General features: G+C 47.1%; 1 protein-coding gene across 1 annotated transcript; it reads left to right on the forward strand.

Annotated features, from left to right (window-relative positions):
• The first annotated feature begins 749 nt into the window (after positions 1-749).
• On the forward strand, positions 750-14395 carry LOC142251589 (leucine-rich repeat neuronal protein 1-like). Its single transcript, XM_075324541.1, has 2 exons — positions 750-1223; positions 11832-14395. Exon 2 carries the CDS (start codon positions 11883-11885, stop codon positions 14091-14093), a length of 2211 nt encoding a protein of 736 aa, XP_075180656.1. The 5' UTR covers positions 750-1223; positions 11832-11882; the 3' UTR covers positions 14094-14395.
• The last annotated feature ends 483 nt before the right edge of the window (positions 14396-14878 follow it).

The raw sequence follows: 14878 nt of genomic DNA on the forward strand, positions 1-14878 counted from the left end.
AGACGGGGAAAGAGACAGACGGGGAAAGAGACAGACCTGGAAAGAGACAGACGGGGAAAGAGACAGACCTGGAAAGAGATAGACGGGGAAAGAGACAGACCTGGAAAGAGACAGACGGGGAAAGAGACAGACTGAGCACATTACTTGGCCAATTTAGTTAAATCTGTGTGGAATATCTGTGGTGTTCAAATATATGTTGTGAAATGCTTCTATTAGCTTAGTTTTTGCCTTTTAATAATTACATTTATATCTATTTGTTTTGTGGTGTTTGTGTGCAGAATACATTTTTATTAATACATTCTATTTTGTTAACAGCAGTCATTAACCCGGGTGAAGCCGAGTATAAAATATATATATATATAATACCGCCATACCGTGAACACATAACGGTCCATATAATGCCGCCATTGTATATTGTGATTGAGAAGCTGGTGCTATGGGCATATAATGGAGGCGTGCATTGTGGGAATATCTGCAGTGAGCGGTGGATACGGCCTCCCCTGCCCCCGGCGGTGTCTGCCCCGCTGTCTCAGCCCTGTCTGTCCCTAAGGCAGTGGTGGTGGTGAGATAATGAGGTAACATGTGAAGTCCGCTGTTTCCAGGCAGGGCAGAGCGGTGATGTCAGGCCTGATCCATATTCATATCATCACCGTGTGTTGTCAGCTTCTATATCAGACGCTTTTACACATCCATCCCTTCCCGCCCCCTCCGTCTTCTCCATTCGCCGCAGCCCTGGAAGCGCTGGCCTCCGATTGGCTGGCGGGAGCACCTGTCAGATGAAAGAGCTCCTTTTATTCAGCCTGGAGGAGAAAGAAACAGTCACAAAGCAGAGCACGAGGGCGAGAGAAGCAGAGCGGCGAAGACGAGGGCGAGAGAAGCAGAGCGGCGAAGACGAGGGCGAGAGAAGCAGAGCGGCGAAGACGAGGGCGAGAGGAGCAGAGCGGCGAAGACGAGGGCGAGAGGAGCAGAGCGGCGAAGACGAGGGCGAGAGGAGCAGAGCGGCGAAGACGAGGGCGAGAGGAGCAGAGCGGCGAAGACGAGGGCGAGAGGAGCAGAGCGGCGAAAACCATGACGGACAAAAGAGAAAGCCGCCACCAGTAGACGCTCGGAGAAAAGACGGATCCGGAGAGGAGCAGGGACCAGACAAAGAATCAAGAATCTGATGGCGTAGAGCTGAGGACCACAACACTCCACCGCTCTTCTCCAGCCATCGAGAGCTGACGGTAAGAAGGTCCCCCCCCCTCCCCCCAAAATTGTGTGATCCTCTTTCTCCTTGGCCAAAGTTGATAAGATGCGCCCACTCGGCACTGCTAACCGGCATGGGGTATTGTTGTGGGAGGTGACGTCAGGCTCACACTATACGAATAACACAAGCAGTAAACCCCCCCCCTTCATATACAACCCCCCATCTATCTCCCCGAAATTAAAGGGTAACAAAAACCAAACTCGGAAACGGGAAAATATTATTTCTATAAAATTAAAACCATGAAATGTCGCGGTGGTTGCCGAGTGCGAGCCGAGATCTGCGAGAAAACCCACCGGCAACTCGTACATTTCTATAGTCACAAAGTAAAAGCTTTGTTGATGTTCAGCACCTCGAACAGTGACACCCGGTGGTAGATGGGAGTACTGCGGGAAGCAACGGAAAGTCAGAGAGGGGTATAAAGCGAAACTAGGGTCAGGACTCGAGATATTATAGAAGAACCCCAACTGGTAGACTCTAGTGGTGGCTGCAGACAGGGTCTTATCATGTATCTCTGTATACAGGGAGCTCCCCCTAGTGGTGACTGCAGACAGGGTCTTATCATGTATCTCTGTATACAGGGAGCTCCCCCTAGTGGAGGCTGCAGACAGGATCTTATCATGTATCTCTGTATACAGGGAGCTCCCCCTAGTGGTGGCTGCAGACAGGATCTTATCATGTATCTCTGTATACAGGGAGCTCCCCCTAGTGGTGGCTGCAGACAGGATCTTATCATGTATCTCTGTATACAGGGAGCTCCCCCTAGTGGTGGCTGCAGACAGGATCTTATCATGTATCTCTGTATACAGGGAGCTCCCCCTAGTGGTGGCTGCAGACAGGATCTTATCATGTATCTCTGTATACAGGGAGCTCCCCCTAGTGGTGGCTGCAGACAGGATCTTATCATGTATCTCTGTATACAGGGAGCTCCCCCTAGTGGTGGCTGCAGACAGGATCTTATCATGTATCTCTGTATACAGGGAGCTCCCCCTAGTGGTGTCTGCAGACAGGATATTATCATGTATCTCTGTATACAGGGAGCTCCCCCTAGTGGTGGCTGCAGACAGGGTCTTATCATGTATCTCTGTATACAGGGAGCTCCCCCTAGTGGAGGCTGCTGACAGGATCTTATCATGTATCTCTGTATACAGGGAGCTCCCCCTAGTGGTGGCTGCAGACAGGATCTTATCATGTATCTCTGTATACAGGGAGCTCCCTCTAGTGGTGGCTGCAGACAGGATATTATCATGTATCTCTGTATACAGGGAGCTCCCCCTAGTGGTGACTGCAGACAGGATCTTATCATGTATCTCTGTATACAGGGAGCTCCCCCTAGTGGAGGCTGCTGACAGGATCTTATCATGTATCTCTGTATACAGGGAGCTCCCCCTGGTGGTGGCTGCAGACAGAATCTTATCATGTATCTCTGTATACAGGGAGCTCCCCCTAGTGGTGGCTGCAGACAGGATCTTATCATGTATTTCTGTATACAGGGAGCTCCCCCTAGTGGAGGCTGCAGACAGGATCTTATCATGTATCTCTGTATACAGGGAGCTCCCCCTAGTGGTGGCTGCAGACAGGGTCTTATCATGTATCTCTATACAGGGAGCTCCCCCTAGTGGTGGCTGCAGACAGGATCTTATCATGTATCTCTATACAGGGAGCTCCCCCTAGTGGTGGCTGCAGACAGGATCTTATCATGTATCTCTATACAGGGAGCTCCCCCTAGTGGTGGCTGCAGACAGGGTCTTATCATGTATCTCTATACAGGGAGCTCCCCCTAGTGGTGGCTGCAGACAGGATCTTATCATGTATCTCTGTATACAGGGAGCTCCCCCTAGTGGTGGCTGCAGACAGGATCTTATCATGTATCTCTGTATACAGGGAGCTCCCCCTAGTGGTGGCTGCAGACAGGATCTTATCATGTATCTCTGTATACAGGGAGCTCCCCCTAGTGGTGGCTACAGACAGGATCTTATCATGTATCTCTGTATACAGGGAGCTCCCCCTAGTGGTGGCTGCAGACAGGATCTTATCATGTATCTCTGTATACAGGGAGCTCCCTCTAGTGGTGGCTGCAGACAGGATCTTATCATGTATCTCTGTATACAGGGAGCTTCCCCTAGTGGTGGCTGCAGACAGGATATTATCATGTATCTCTGTATACAGGGAGCTCCCCCTAGTGGTGGCTGCAGACAGGATCTTATCATGTATCTCTGTATACAGGGAGCTCCCCCTAGTGGTGACTGCAGACAGGATCTTATCATGTATCTCTGTATACAGGGAGCTCCCCCTAGTGGTGGCTGCAGACAGGATCTTATCATGTATCTCTGTATACAGGGAGCTCTCCCTAGTGGTGGCTGCAGACAGTATCTTATCATGTATCTCTGTATACAGGGAGCTCCCCCTAGTGGTAGCTGCAGACAGGGTCTTATCATGTATCTCTGTATACAGGGAGCTCCCTCTAGTGGTGACTGCAGACAGGATCTTATCATGTATCTCTATATACAGGGAGCTCCCCCTAGTGGTGGCTGCAGACAGGATCTTATCATGTATCTCTGTATACAGGGAGCTCCCCCTAGTGGTGGCTGCAGACAGGATCTTATCATGTATCTCTGTATACAGGGAGCTCCCCCTAGTGGTGGCTGCAGACAGGATCTTATCATGTATCTCTGTATACAGGGAGCTCCCCCTAGTGGTGGCTGCAGACAGGATCTTATCATGTATCTCTGTATACAGGGGGCTCTCCCTAGTGGTGACTGCAGACAGGATCTTATCATGTATCTCTGTATACAGGGAGCTCCCCCTAGTGGTGGCTGCAGACAGGGTCTTATCATGTATCTATGTATACAGGGAGCTCCCCCTAGTGGTGACTGTAGAAAGGATCTTATCATGTATCTCTGTATACAGGAATGTTGTACCATTATTACATATTTGTGTCTGCTATTGAAAGCAGTTTATTCCGTTTACTTAAGGGTCACTTGTAATTTCCTTTAATATGAAATATGTGGATTTCATAGTTTCTGGTGTAGCAGAGCTGAATTTGTCATGTGTTTCACTATGAGATGCAGAAAACCAGAGATGAATAGTGTGACAACATGACGTCTACTGATAATAAACTCAGCTCTGCTACATGTATCACTGTGTGAATAGTGCAAGTGACACATGGATGGGCTTTCTCCATCTTACTTGGCAAGCAATGATACAGTAGTTACTAAAAGTACAGCCCCACAGATCAATAGAGCTCCCTCTAGTGGCCACAACTCCTCGTACAGACAATGAAAATGAGAAATGCTTTGTTCTACCCATGTGATGTCACAGTACAGGGGTAATGCACACAGTGATGTCACAGTACAGGGGTAATACACACAGTGATGTCACAGTACAGGGATAATATACACAGTGATGTCACAGTACAGGGGTAATACACACAGTGATGTCACAGTACAGGGGTAATGCACACAGTGATGTCACAGTACAGGGGTAATGCACACAGTGATGTCACAGTACAGGGGTAATGCACACAGTGATGTCACAGTACAGGGATAATGCACACAGTGATGTCACAGTACAGAGGTAATGCACACAGTGATGTCACAGTACAGGGGTAATACACACAGTGATGTCACAGTACAGGGATAATGCACACAGTGATGTCACAGTACAGGGATAATGCACACAGTGATGTCACAGTACAGGGGTAATGCACACAGTGATGTCACAGTACAGGGGTAATGCACACAGTGATGTCACAGTACAGGGATAATACACACAGTGATGTCACAGTACAGGGATAATACACACAGTGATGTCACAGTACAGGGATAATACACACAGTGATGTCACAGTACAGGGATAATACACACAGTGATGTCACAGTACAGGGATAATACACACAGTGATGTCACAGTACAGGGATAATACACACAGTGATGTCACAGTACAGGGATAATACACGCAGTGATGTCACAGTACAGGGATAATACTCACAGTGATGTCACAGTACAGGGATAATACACACAGTGATGTCACAGTACAGGGATAATACACACAGTGATGTCACAGTACAGGGATCATACAAACAGTGATGTCACAGTACAGGGATAATACACACAGTGATGTCACAGTACAGGGATAATACACACAGTGATGTCACAGTACAGGGATAATACACACAGTGATGTCACAGTACAGGGATAATACACACAGTGATGTCACAGTACAGGGATAATACACACAGTGATGTCACAGTACAGGGATAATACACACAGTGATGTCACAGTACAGGGATAATACACACAGTGATGTCACAGTACAGGGATAATACACACAGTGATGTCACAGTACAGGGATAATACACACAGTGATGTCACAGTACAGGGATAATACACACAGTGATGTCACAGTACAGGGATAATACACACAGTGATGTCACAGTACAGGGATAATACACACAGTGATGTCACAGTACAGGGATAATACACGCAGTGATGTCACAGTACAGGGATAATACACGCAGTGATGTCACAGTACAGGGATAATACTCGCAGTGATGTCACAGTACAGGGATAATACACACAGTGATGTCACAGTACAGGGATAATACACACAGTGATGTCACAGTACAGGGATAATACACACAGTGATGTCACAGTACAGGGATCATACAAACAGTGATGTCACAGTACAGGGATAATACACACAGTGATGTCACAGTACAGGGATAATACACACAGTGATGTCACAGTACAGGGATAATACACACAGTGATGTCACAGTACAGGGATAATACACACAGTGATGTCACAGTACAGGGATAATACACACAGTGATGTCACAGTACAGGGATAATACACACAGTGATGTCACAGTACAGGGATAATACACACAGTGATGTCACAGTACAGGGATCATACAAACAGTGATGTCACAGTACAGGGATAATACACACAGTGATGTCACAGTACAGGGATAATACACACAGTGATGTCACAGTACAGGGATAATACACACAGTGATGTCACAGTACAGGGATAATACACACAGTGATGTCACAGTACAGGGATAATACACACAGTGATGTCACAGTACAGGGATAATACACACAGTGATGTCACAGTACAGGGATAATACACACAGTGATGTCACAGTACAGGGATAATACACACAGTGATGTCACAGTACAGGGATAATACACACAGTGATGTCACAGTACAGGGATAATACACACAGTGATGTCACAGTACAGGGATAATACACACAGTGATGTCACAGTACAGGGATAATACACACAGTGATGTCACAGTACAGGGATAATACACGCAGTGATGTCACAGTACAGGGATAATACACGCAGTGATGTCACAGTACAGGGATAATACTCACAGTGATGTCACAGTACAGGGATAATACACACAGTGATGTCACAGTACAGGGATAATACACACAGTGATGTCACAGTACAGGGATCATACAAACAGTGATGTCACAGTACAGGGATAATACACACAGTGATGTCACAGTACAGGGATAATACACACAGTGATGTCACAGTACAGGGATAATACACACAGTGATGTCACAGTACAGGGATAATACACACAGTGATGTCACAGTACAGGGATAATACACACAGTGATGTCACAGTACAGGGATAATACACACAGTGATGTCACAGTACAGGACTAATACACACAGTGATGTCACAGTACAGGGATAATACACACAGCGATGTCACAGTACAGGGATAATACACACAGTGATGTCACAGTACAGGGATAATACACACAGTGATGTCACAGTACAGGGATAATACACACAGTGATGTCACAGTACAGGGATAATACACACAGTGATGTCACAGTACAGGGATAATACACACAGTGATGTCACAGTACAGGGATAATACACACAGTGATGTCACAGTACAGGGATAATACACACAGTGATGTCACAGTACAGGGATAATACACACAGTGATGTCACAGTACAGGGGTAATACTGAAGTACAGGGGCCATTTGGTGCCTTTCTGAAGCATAAGCTACCTCCATTACCCCATGTGCCTCCTTATATAATCATGGACATATGGAGGAACAGTGCACGGCCATGTTATGGATCCATGATTCAGCCTATGCAGGAGGCTTTTACCTCAGATTGGCCATGTTGGCCTTGTTGCCAATAGCAACTAATCCCAGTCTTAAAGCTTTGATTTATTGTTATGGGCAACAAGGCCTAATGATTATTAGTCACAATTTTCATAAATTACCACAAAAAAACAAAACAAATTGCAAAATATGGCCATGATCAGACAGAAGGAGCTGTCCCGAGTGCTGAAATGACGTGTACCAGTGCCATACATGTAAAGAACGGGCTCTGCCACTGAAAAAATATTCTAAAATGGCTGATAACAGGGAGCAATAGAATGCATTCACCAGCACAACAAGATGTCGGCAGTGTGACGTATGTTATAGATACATATATGCGATACATAACGTAGCAGGGCTGGGCGGAACATTTGGGGTTAATGCGCCCTCGTCCTCATGTCGCTAGGAGAAAGCGCTCAGGGTGTTGCCATGGCAACATCTCAGAGCGAGCAAAAAAAAAAAAGAGAGCGTAGGAGACAGGGCTTAAGATGGGGAGACATACGAGGGGAGCTGGCGAATTACATGCGAGGGGATGACGGGCGGAGAGGTGGAGGAAAGAAGAAAGGGATCAAGGATTTGTATTGATAGGAAAAGAAAAGGAAAACATTGGAGCGAGCCGGCCAAGATGGAGGATGAGGGGGAAGAACAGATGGGGGATGGGGGAAGCGGCGTGATTACTAAATCAATGGCTTAGGCACAAAAAAATAGGATTGTGTGGCGCCAGAGACCGGGAGTATATATAATATATCCTACTATATACTTCTATCAAAATGGTGACAATAAGACAGTAAAGTAACCCATAGCAACCAATCACAGGCCACCTTTTATTTTCCAGAAGGCCTCTGAAAAATAAAAGCTGGAATCTGATTGGCCTGTTGGGAAATGAAAGCTGTGGCCTGATAGGTTGATAGGTGCAACAGCTTCACTGTCTGTTCCTCTGCAGAGGTCACAGCTATACCTGGTTCCTGTGCAGAGGTAACAGATGTACCTGGTTCCTGTGCAGAGGTAACAGATGTACCTGGTTCCTGTGCAGAGGTAACAGTTGTACCTGGTTCCTGTGCAGAGGTAACAGTTGTTCCTGGTTCCTGTGCAGAGGTAACAGTTGTACCTGGTTCCTGTGCAGAGGTAACAGATGTACCTGGTTCCTGTGCAGAGGTAACAGTTGTACCTAGTTCCTGTGCAGAGGTAACAGTTATACCTGGTTCCTGTGCAGAGGTAACAGTTGTACCTGGTTCCTGTGCAGAGGTAACAGATGTACCTGGTTCCTGTGCAGAGGTAACAGATGTACCTGGTTCCTGTGCAGAGGTAACAGTTGTACCTGGTTCCTGTGCAGAGGTAACAGTTGTACCTGGTTCCTGTGCAGAGGTAACAGTTGTACCTGGTTCCTGTGCAGAGGTAACAGTTGTACCTGGCTCCTGTGCAGAGGTAACAGATGTACCTGGTTCCTGTGCAGAGGTAACAGTTGTACCTGGCTCCTGTGCAGAGGTAACAGATGTACCTGGTTCCTGTGCAGAGGTAACAGTTGTACCTGGTTCCTGTGAAGAGGTAACAGTTGTACCTGGTTTCTGTGCAGAGGTAACAGTTGTACCTGGTTCCTGTGCAGAGGTAACAGATTTACCTGGTTCCTGTGCAGAGTTAACAGTTGTACCTGGTTACTGTGCAGAGGTAACAGTTGTACCTGGTTCCTGTGCAGAGGTAACAGTTGTACCTGGTTACTGTGCAGAGGTAACAGTTGTACCTGGTTCCTGTGCAGAGGTAACAGTTGTACCTGGTTACTGTGCAGAGGTAACAGTTGTACCTGGTTCCTGTGCAGAGGTAACAGATTTACCTGGTTCCTGTGCAGAGTTAACAGATGTACCTGGTTCCTGTGCAGAGGTAACAGTTGTACCTGGTTCCTGTGCAGAGGTAACAGTTGTACCTGGTTCCTGTGCAGAGGTAACAGTTGTACCTAGTTACTGTGCAGAGGTAACAGTTGTACCTGGTTCCTGTGCAGAGGTAACAGTTGTACCTGGTTCCTGTGCAGAGGTAACAGTTGTACCTGGTTCCTGTGCAGAGGTAGCAGTTTTACCTGGTTTCTGTGCAGAGGTAACAGTTGTACCTGGTTCCTGTGCAGAGTTAACAGTTGTACCTAGTTACTGTGCAGAGGTAACAGTTTTACCTGGTTCCTGTGCAGAGGTAACAGATGTACCTGGTTCCTGTGCAGAGGTAACAGATGTACCTGGTTCCTGTGCAGAGGTAACAGATGTACCTGGTTCCTGTGCAGAGGTAACAGATGTACCTGGTTCCTGTGCAGAGGTAACAGTTGTACCTGGTTCCTGTGCAGAGTTAACAGTTGTACCTGGTTCCTGTGCAGAGGTAACAGATGTACCTGGTTCCTGTGCAGAGGTAACAGTTGTACCTGGTTACTGTGCAGAGGTAACAGTTTTACCTGGTTCCTGTGCAGAGGTAACAGATGTACATGGTTCCTGTGCAGAGGTAACAGTTGTACCTGGTTCCTGTGCAGAGTTAACAGTTGTACCTGGTTCCTGTGCAGAGGTAACAGATGTACCTGGTTCCTGTGCAGAGGTAACAGTTGTACCTGGTTACTGTGCAGAGGTAACAGTTTTACCTGGTTCCTGTGCAGAGGTAACAGATGTACCTGGTTCCTGTGCAGAGGTAACAGATGTACCTGGTTCCTGTGCAGAGGTAACAGATGTACCTGGTTCCTGTGCAGAGGTAACAGATGTACCTGGTTCCTGTGCAGAGGTAACAGTTGTACATGGTTCCTGTGCAGAGTTAACAGTTGTACCTGGTTCCTGTGCAGAGGTAACAGATGTACCTGGTTTCTGTGCAGAGGTCACAGTTGTACCTGGTTCCTGTGCAGAGGTAACAGTTGTACCTGGTTCCTGTGCAGAGGTAACAGTTGTACCTGGTTCCTGTGCAGAGGTAACAGATGTACCTGGTTCCTGTGCAGAGGTAGCAGTTGTACCTGGTTCCTGTGCAGAGGTAACAGTTGTACCTGGTTCCTGTGCAGAGGTAACAGATGTACCTGGTTCCTGTGCAGAGGTAGCAGTTGTACCTGGTTCCTGTGCAGAGGTAGAAGTTTTACCTGGTTCCTGTGCAGAGGTAGAAGTTTTACCTGGTTCCTGTGCAGAGGTAGCAGTTGTACCTCGTTCCTGTGCAGAGTTAACAGTTGTACCTGGTTCCTGTGCAGAGGTAACATATGTACCTGGTTCCTGTGCAGAGGTAACAGTTGTACCTGGTTCCTGTGCAGAGGTAGCAGTTTTACCTGGTTTCTGTGCAGAGGTCACAGTTGTACCTGGTTCCTGTGCAGAGGTAACAGTTGTACCTGGTTCCTGTGCAGAGGTAGCAGTTTTACCTGGTTTCTGTGCAGAGGTAACAGTTGTACCTGGTTCCTGTGCAGAGGTAACAGATGTACCTGGTTCCTGTGCAGAGGTAGCAGTTGTACCTGGTTCCTGTGCAGAGGTAACAGTTGTACCTGGTTCCTGTGCAGAGGTAACAGATGTACCTGGTTCCTGTGCAGAGGTAGCAGTTGTACCTGGTTCCTGTGCAGAGGTAGAAGTTTTACCTGGTTCCTGTGCAGAGGTAGAAGTTTTACCTGGTTCCTGTGCAGAGGTAGCAGTTGTACCTCGTTCCTGTGCAGAGTTAACAGTTGTACCTGGTTCCTGTGCAGAGGTAACATATGTACCTGGTTCCTGTGCAGAGGTAACAGTTGTACCTGGTTCCTGTGCAGAGGTAGCAGTTTTACCTGGTTTCTGTGCAGAGGTCACAGTTGTACCTGGTTCCTGTGCAGAGGTAACAGTTGTACCTGGTTCCTGTGCAGAGGTAGCAGTTTTACCTGGTTTCTGTGCAGAGGTAACAGTTGTACCTGGTTCCTGTGCAGAGGTAACAGATGTACCTGGTTCCTGTGCAGAGGTAGCAGTTTTACCTGGTTCCTGTGCAGAGGTAACAGTTGTACCTGGTTCCTGTGCAGAGGTAGCAGTTGTACCTGGTTCCTGTGCAGAGGTAACAGTTGTACCTGGTTCCTGTGCAGAGGTAACAGATGTACCTGGTTCCTGTGCAGAGGTAGCAGTTTTACCTGGTTCCTGTGCAGAGGTAGCAGTTGTACCTGGTTCCTGTGCAGAGGTAACAGTTGTACCTGGTTCCTGTGCAGAGGTAACAGTTGTACCTGGTTCCTGTGCAGAGGTAACAGTTGTACCTGGTTCCTGTGCAGAGGTAGCAGTTGTACCTGGTTATCAAAGACAGGCAGTTACCAGTGGAGTGGCGGTGAAGGAGTGGAAAACAGGTCAGTCGGGGGATAACACATTTCTTGACAACCCCTTAAAGTTCTCCAAGGTTGCACGCCCTCTATAAATGGTGATTAGTGGAATATTGTCAATGAGTGACCAAATGAGGAGTTTCCCCTCCTTCATGTAACATTCCCTTCTGCTCTGTCTCCTTACAGGTCCATCGGTCCACGCCTGGCGCATTGTCTTCTTCTGGATTTCCTTCAAAAATGCCTCATATGTATTCCTTAAGGATGAAGAGATCGCTTCCTTGGACTGAGACATGGGCTGTTCTGGTCATTTGCCAATCACTCTACATCTCGGGTTTAGCGTTCTGCCCTCCTCAATGTGTCTGTGAGACAAGGCCCTGGTTCACTCCACAGTCCGTCTACCATGAAGCGAAGACGGTGGACTGCAATGACCTTCTCCTGACTCACATCCCAGAAAATATCTCCATCGACACCCAAGTGCTACTTCTACAAAGTAATAAAATATCACATATGGGTTGGGAACTTCAAGATCTGGTCAACCTTACCGAACTTGACTTGTCTCAAAACCACTTTCAGAGCATCCAGGATTTGAGCATCTCCAACCTTTCTCATCTCATCACCCTTTATCTAGAGGAGAATCAACTCACCGCACTGCCGGACTACTGCCTAAAAGATCTGGAGAGCCTAGAAGAGTTATATATCAATCACAACCAGATTAATTATATCGGCCCACGAGCCTTTGCCGGCCTGGGAAAACTTCTAAGACTCCATCTCAATGCCAACCGTCTAAGTGTCATCGATTCGACATGGTTTGAGAACCTTCCAAACCTAGAGATACTTATGATCGGAGAGAACCCCGTCAGTGCCCTCCAAAACTTGAATTTTCAACCACTTGGAAAGCTACACAGTCTAGTACTGGCGGGGATGGAGCTTAACCATGTCCCAGAAAATGCCTTTTTTGGATTGGACTACCTTGAAAGCCTTTCGTTTTTTGATAATCGTCTTGCATCTGTCCCCAAGGAGGCACTGAAGCACTTGAAACTCCTGAAATTCTTGGACCTTAACAAGAACCCCATAAGTAGAATTCGGACTGGAGATTTTAAAGACATGCCTCATCTTGAGGAACTCAGTCTAAATTCGATGGAGGACCTAGAACGTGTGGAAGCTGAAGCCTTCCAGGACTTACCTGAACTTATTAAGTTAGAAGTTTTTAACAACCCTAGGTTGACCTACCTGGACCCCGGTGCCTTTGGACCCAACGTTAGTTCTTTGAAGACTTTACTACTTAGCAATAATCGATTGGCATTAATACCGCTTAAAGTATTTCAGACACTACAAGGATTATCCGAAATCAGCTTATACAGTAATCCTCTGCGCTGTGATTGCCAAAACAACTGGAAAGGACTTTCATCAGTTCAGCTGATAGAAGCCCAGGCCACACTTTGCACGAGCCCTCCACTAGTCAGCGGACACCTCTTCCAGGAAATCCAAGGACAAGCTTGGTTAAGTCGATGTCCTCCACTAATAGATGAACATTCTTTTCCACCTCGACTTCATCTATCCAAACACCAGCTGGTGACTCTCAATTGCCAAGCAAGTGGTCACCCAAAGCCAGAGATCTACTGGATAACCCCTCACGGAGAAAGGATATCCGGAGGAACGGGCCGAGTTCGAATCCTAGCTGAGGGTTCTCTGGAAATCTTAGATGCTACAGAAGAAGACTCTGGTTCATACATGTGCCAAATGTGGAACTCAGATGGCACGGACAGTAAAAGCGTCGTCATCTTCATCAACGGGACGCAGGAGCAGGAGTTCACGTCTCTTTCCATAGTCACCAAAAAAGTTCATTCCAATTTCGTTGTGGTGGAGTGGAAGATGTTGGGTGGGCCAGCCAATGCTCCTAACGTCCTCGTTCCAGCCTTATGGACCTCTGCTACCATGAGGATACACAACCCACATATCAGTTATACCGCCAAAGTTCCTCTAGATATACAAGAGTACAACCTTACGCATTTACAGCCGGCCACCAAGTATGAGGTTTGCTTCACTGTGTCATCTCTATCCCGGCCAAGTCAACAGTCTTGTCTTAACGTGACCACCAAAGACGCTTCCTTTTCCGTCGCTGCAGTTGGCCGGCCGGTCAGTATCGCCCTTTCGGCAGCTCTAGGCTCTCTCATTGCTGGATTATGCATGGCTGCTGTCATTGTATATGCCGGACATCACCTCCGTTACAAAAGTTGTGGACATTCTTTAAAAAAGTACATGCAGAGGGCTTCGTTCATCCCTCTCAATGACTTCTATCCACCACTTATCAGCCTTTGGGAAGGGGAAATCGAGAAGGAAAAAGAAAGCAGCTTGGAACAACCAGTCTTGGTGCCACCTCAAGAAGATAAGACTTTTCCAACGGTGGTTCAGATCGATACATCAAAGACTTACATGTGGCAGCCTTAAACCCCAATCTATGGACACGATGAACTGAACACTGGGTTCCCAAAATTTCATCCGTAGAAAATGTTCCTGTCTTAGAAATTTTTGTACCTGCAGAATCTACGAGACGTTGGTGACATTAGCACAATTTTGCTCGGACTGACACTAGCGAGAGACATTGGGACGATACTCGTTTTTTCTCCCCTTCGTTCTTGGTCCTCGCTTTTGACCTCCATTACCAGCTTTCAAAAGAAAAATGGTGGCCATTTATATGTCACATGTCTTTTGTGAAAAACTGTTAATAAGAAGGGAATTTTGGAAGTTGACACCTGTCTATGGTCTTTTGATTTTGTTGTGTTGCGTCTAATATTGAGGTTTCATTCGGGCAATCAGGTACCACCAGAGGGTCAGCTCATGGTCCACAATCCAAAATCTCTCAGAGGGGCTTCCACTTACCCACCTTGCTTTGTGGCAGAGGGGTTGTCAGTACCAGGGTGCGATTTCTATAGCTATGCCCCCTGGATACTTTTCCTGGTATGAACCTACAGTCGCCTCCCGAATTCTGAGTGGTCTACAGTCCATTGAGCATTGCTGGGAGATTCTCATTCATCCCGATGGGTTGTGTGTGGTCCCTGTATCTCTTGATTCATTTCTTCTTGCAAATTAAAATTCTCACTTCTTGTAGCCACCACTAGGGGCAGCTGCTTACATAATAATAAACCAGTATACGCTAGCTCAGGGGTCGGGAACCTATGGCTCGCGAGTGAGATGTGGCTCTCTTGATGGCTCCATCTTGCTCACAGACAAAT

This window comes from Anomaloglossus baeobatrachus, chromosome 9 (genome assembly GCF_048569485.1).
Source record: "Anomaloglossus baeobatrachus isolate aAnoBae1 chromosome 9, aAnoBae1.hap1, whole genome shotgun sequence".
Lineage (NCBI taxonomy): Eukaryota > Metazoa > Chordata > Amphibia > Anura > Aromobatidae > Anomaloglossus > Anomaloglossus baeobatrachus.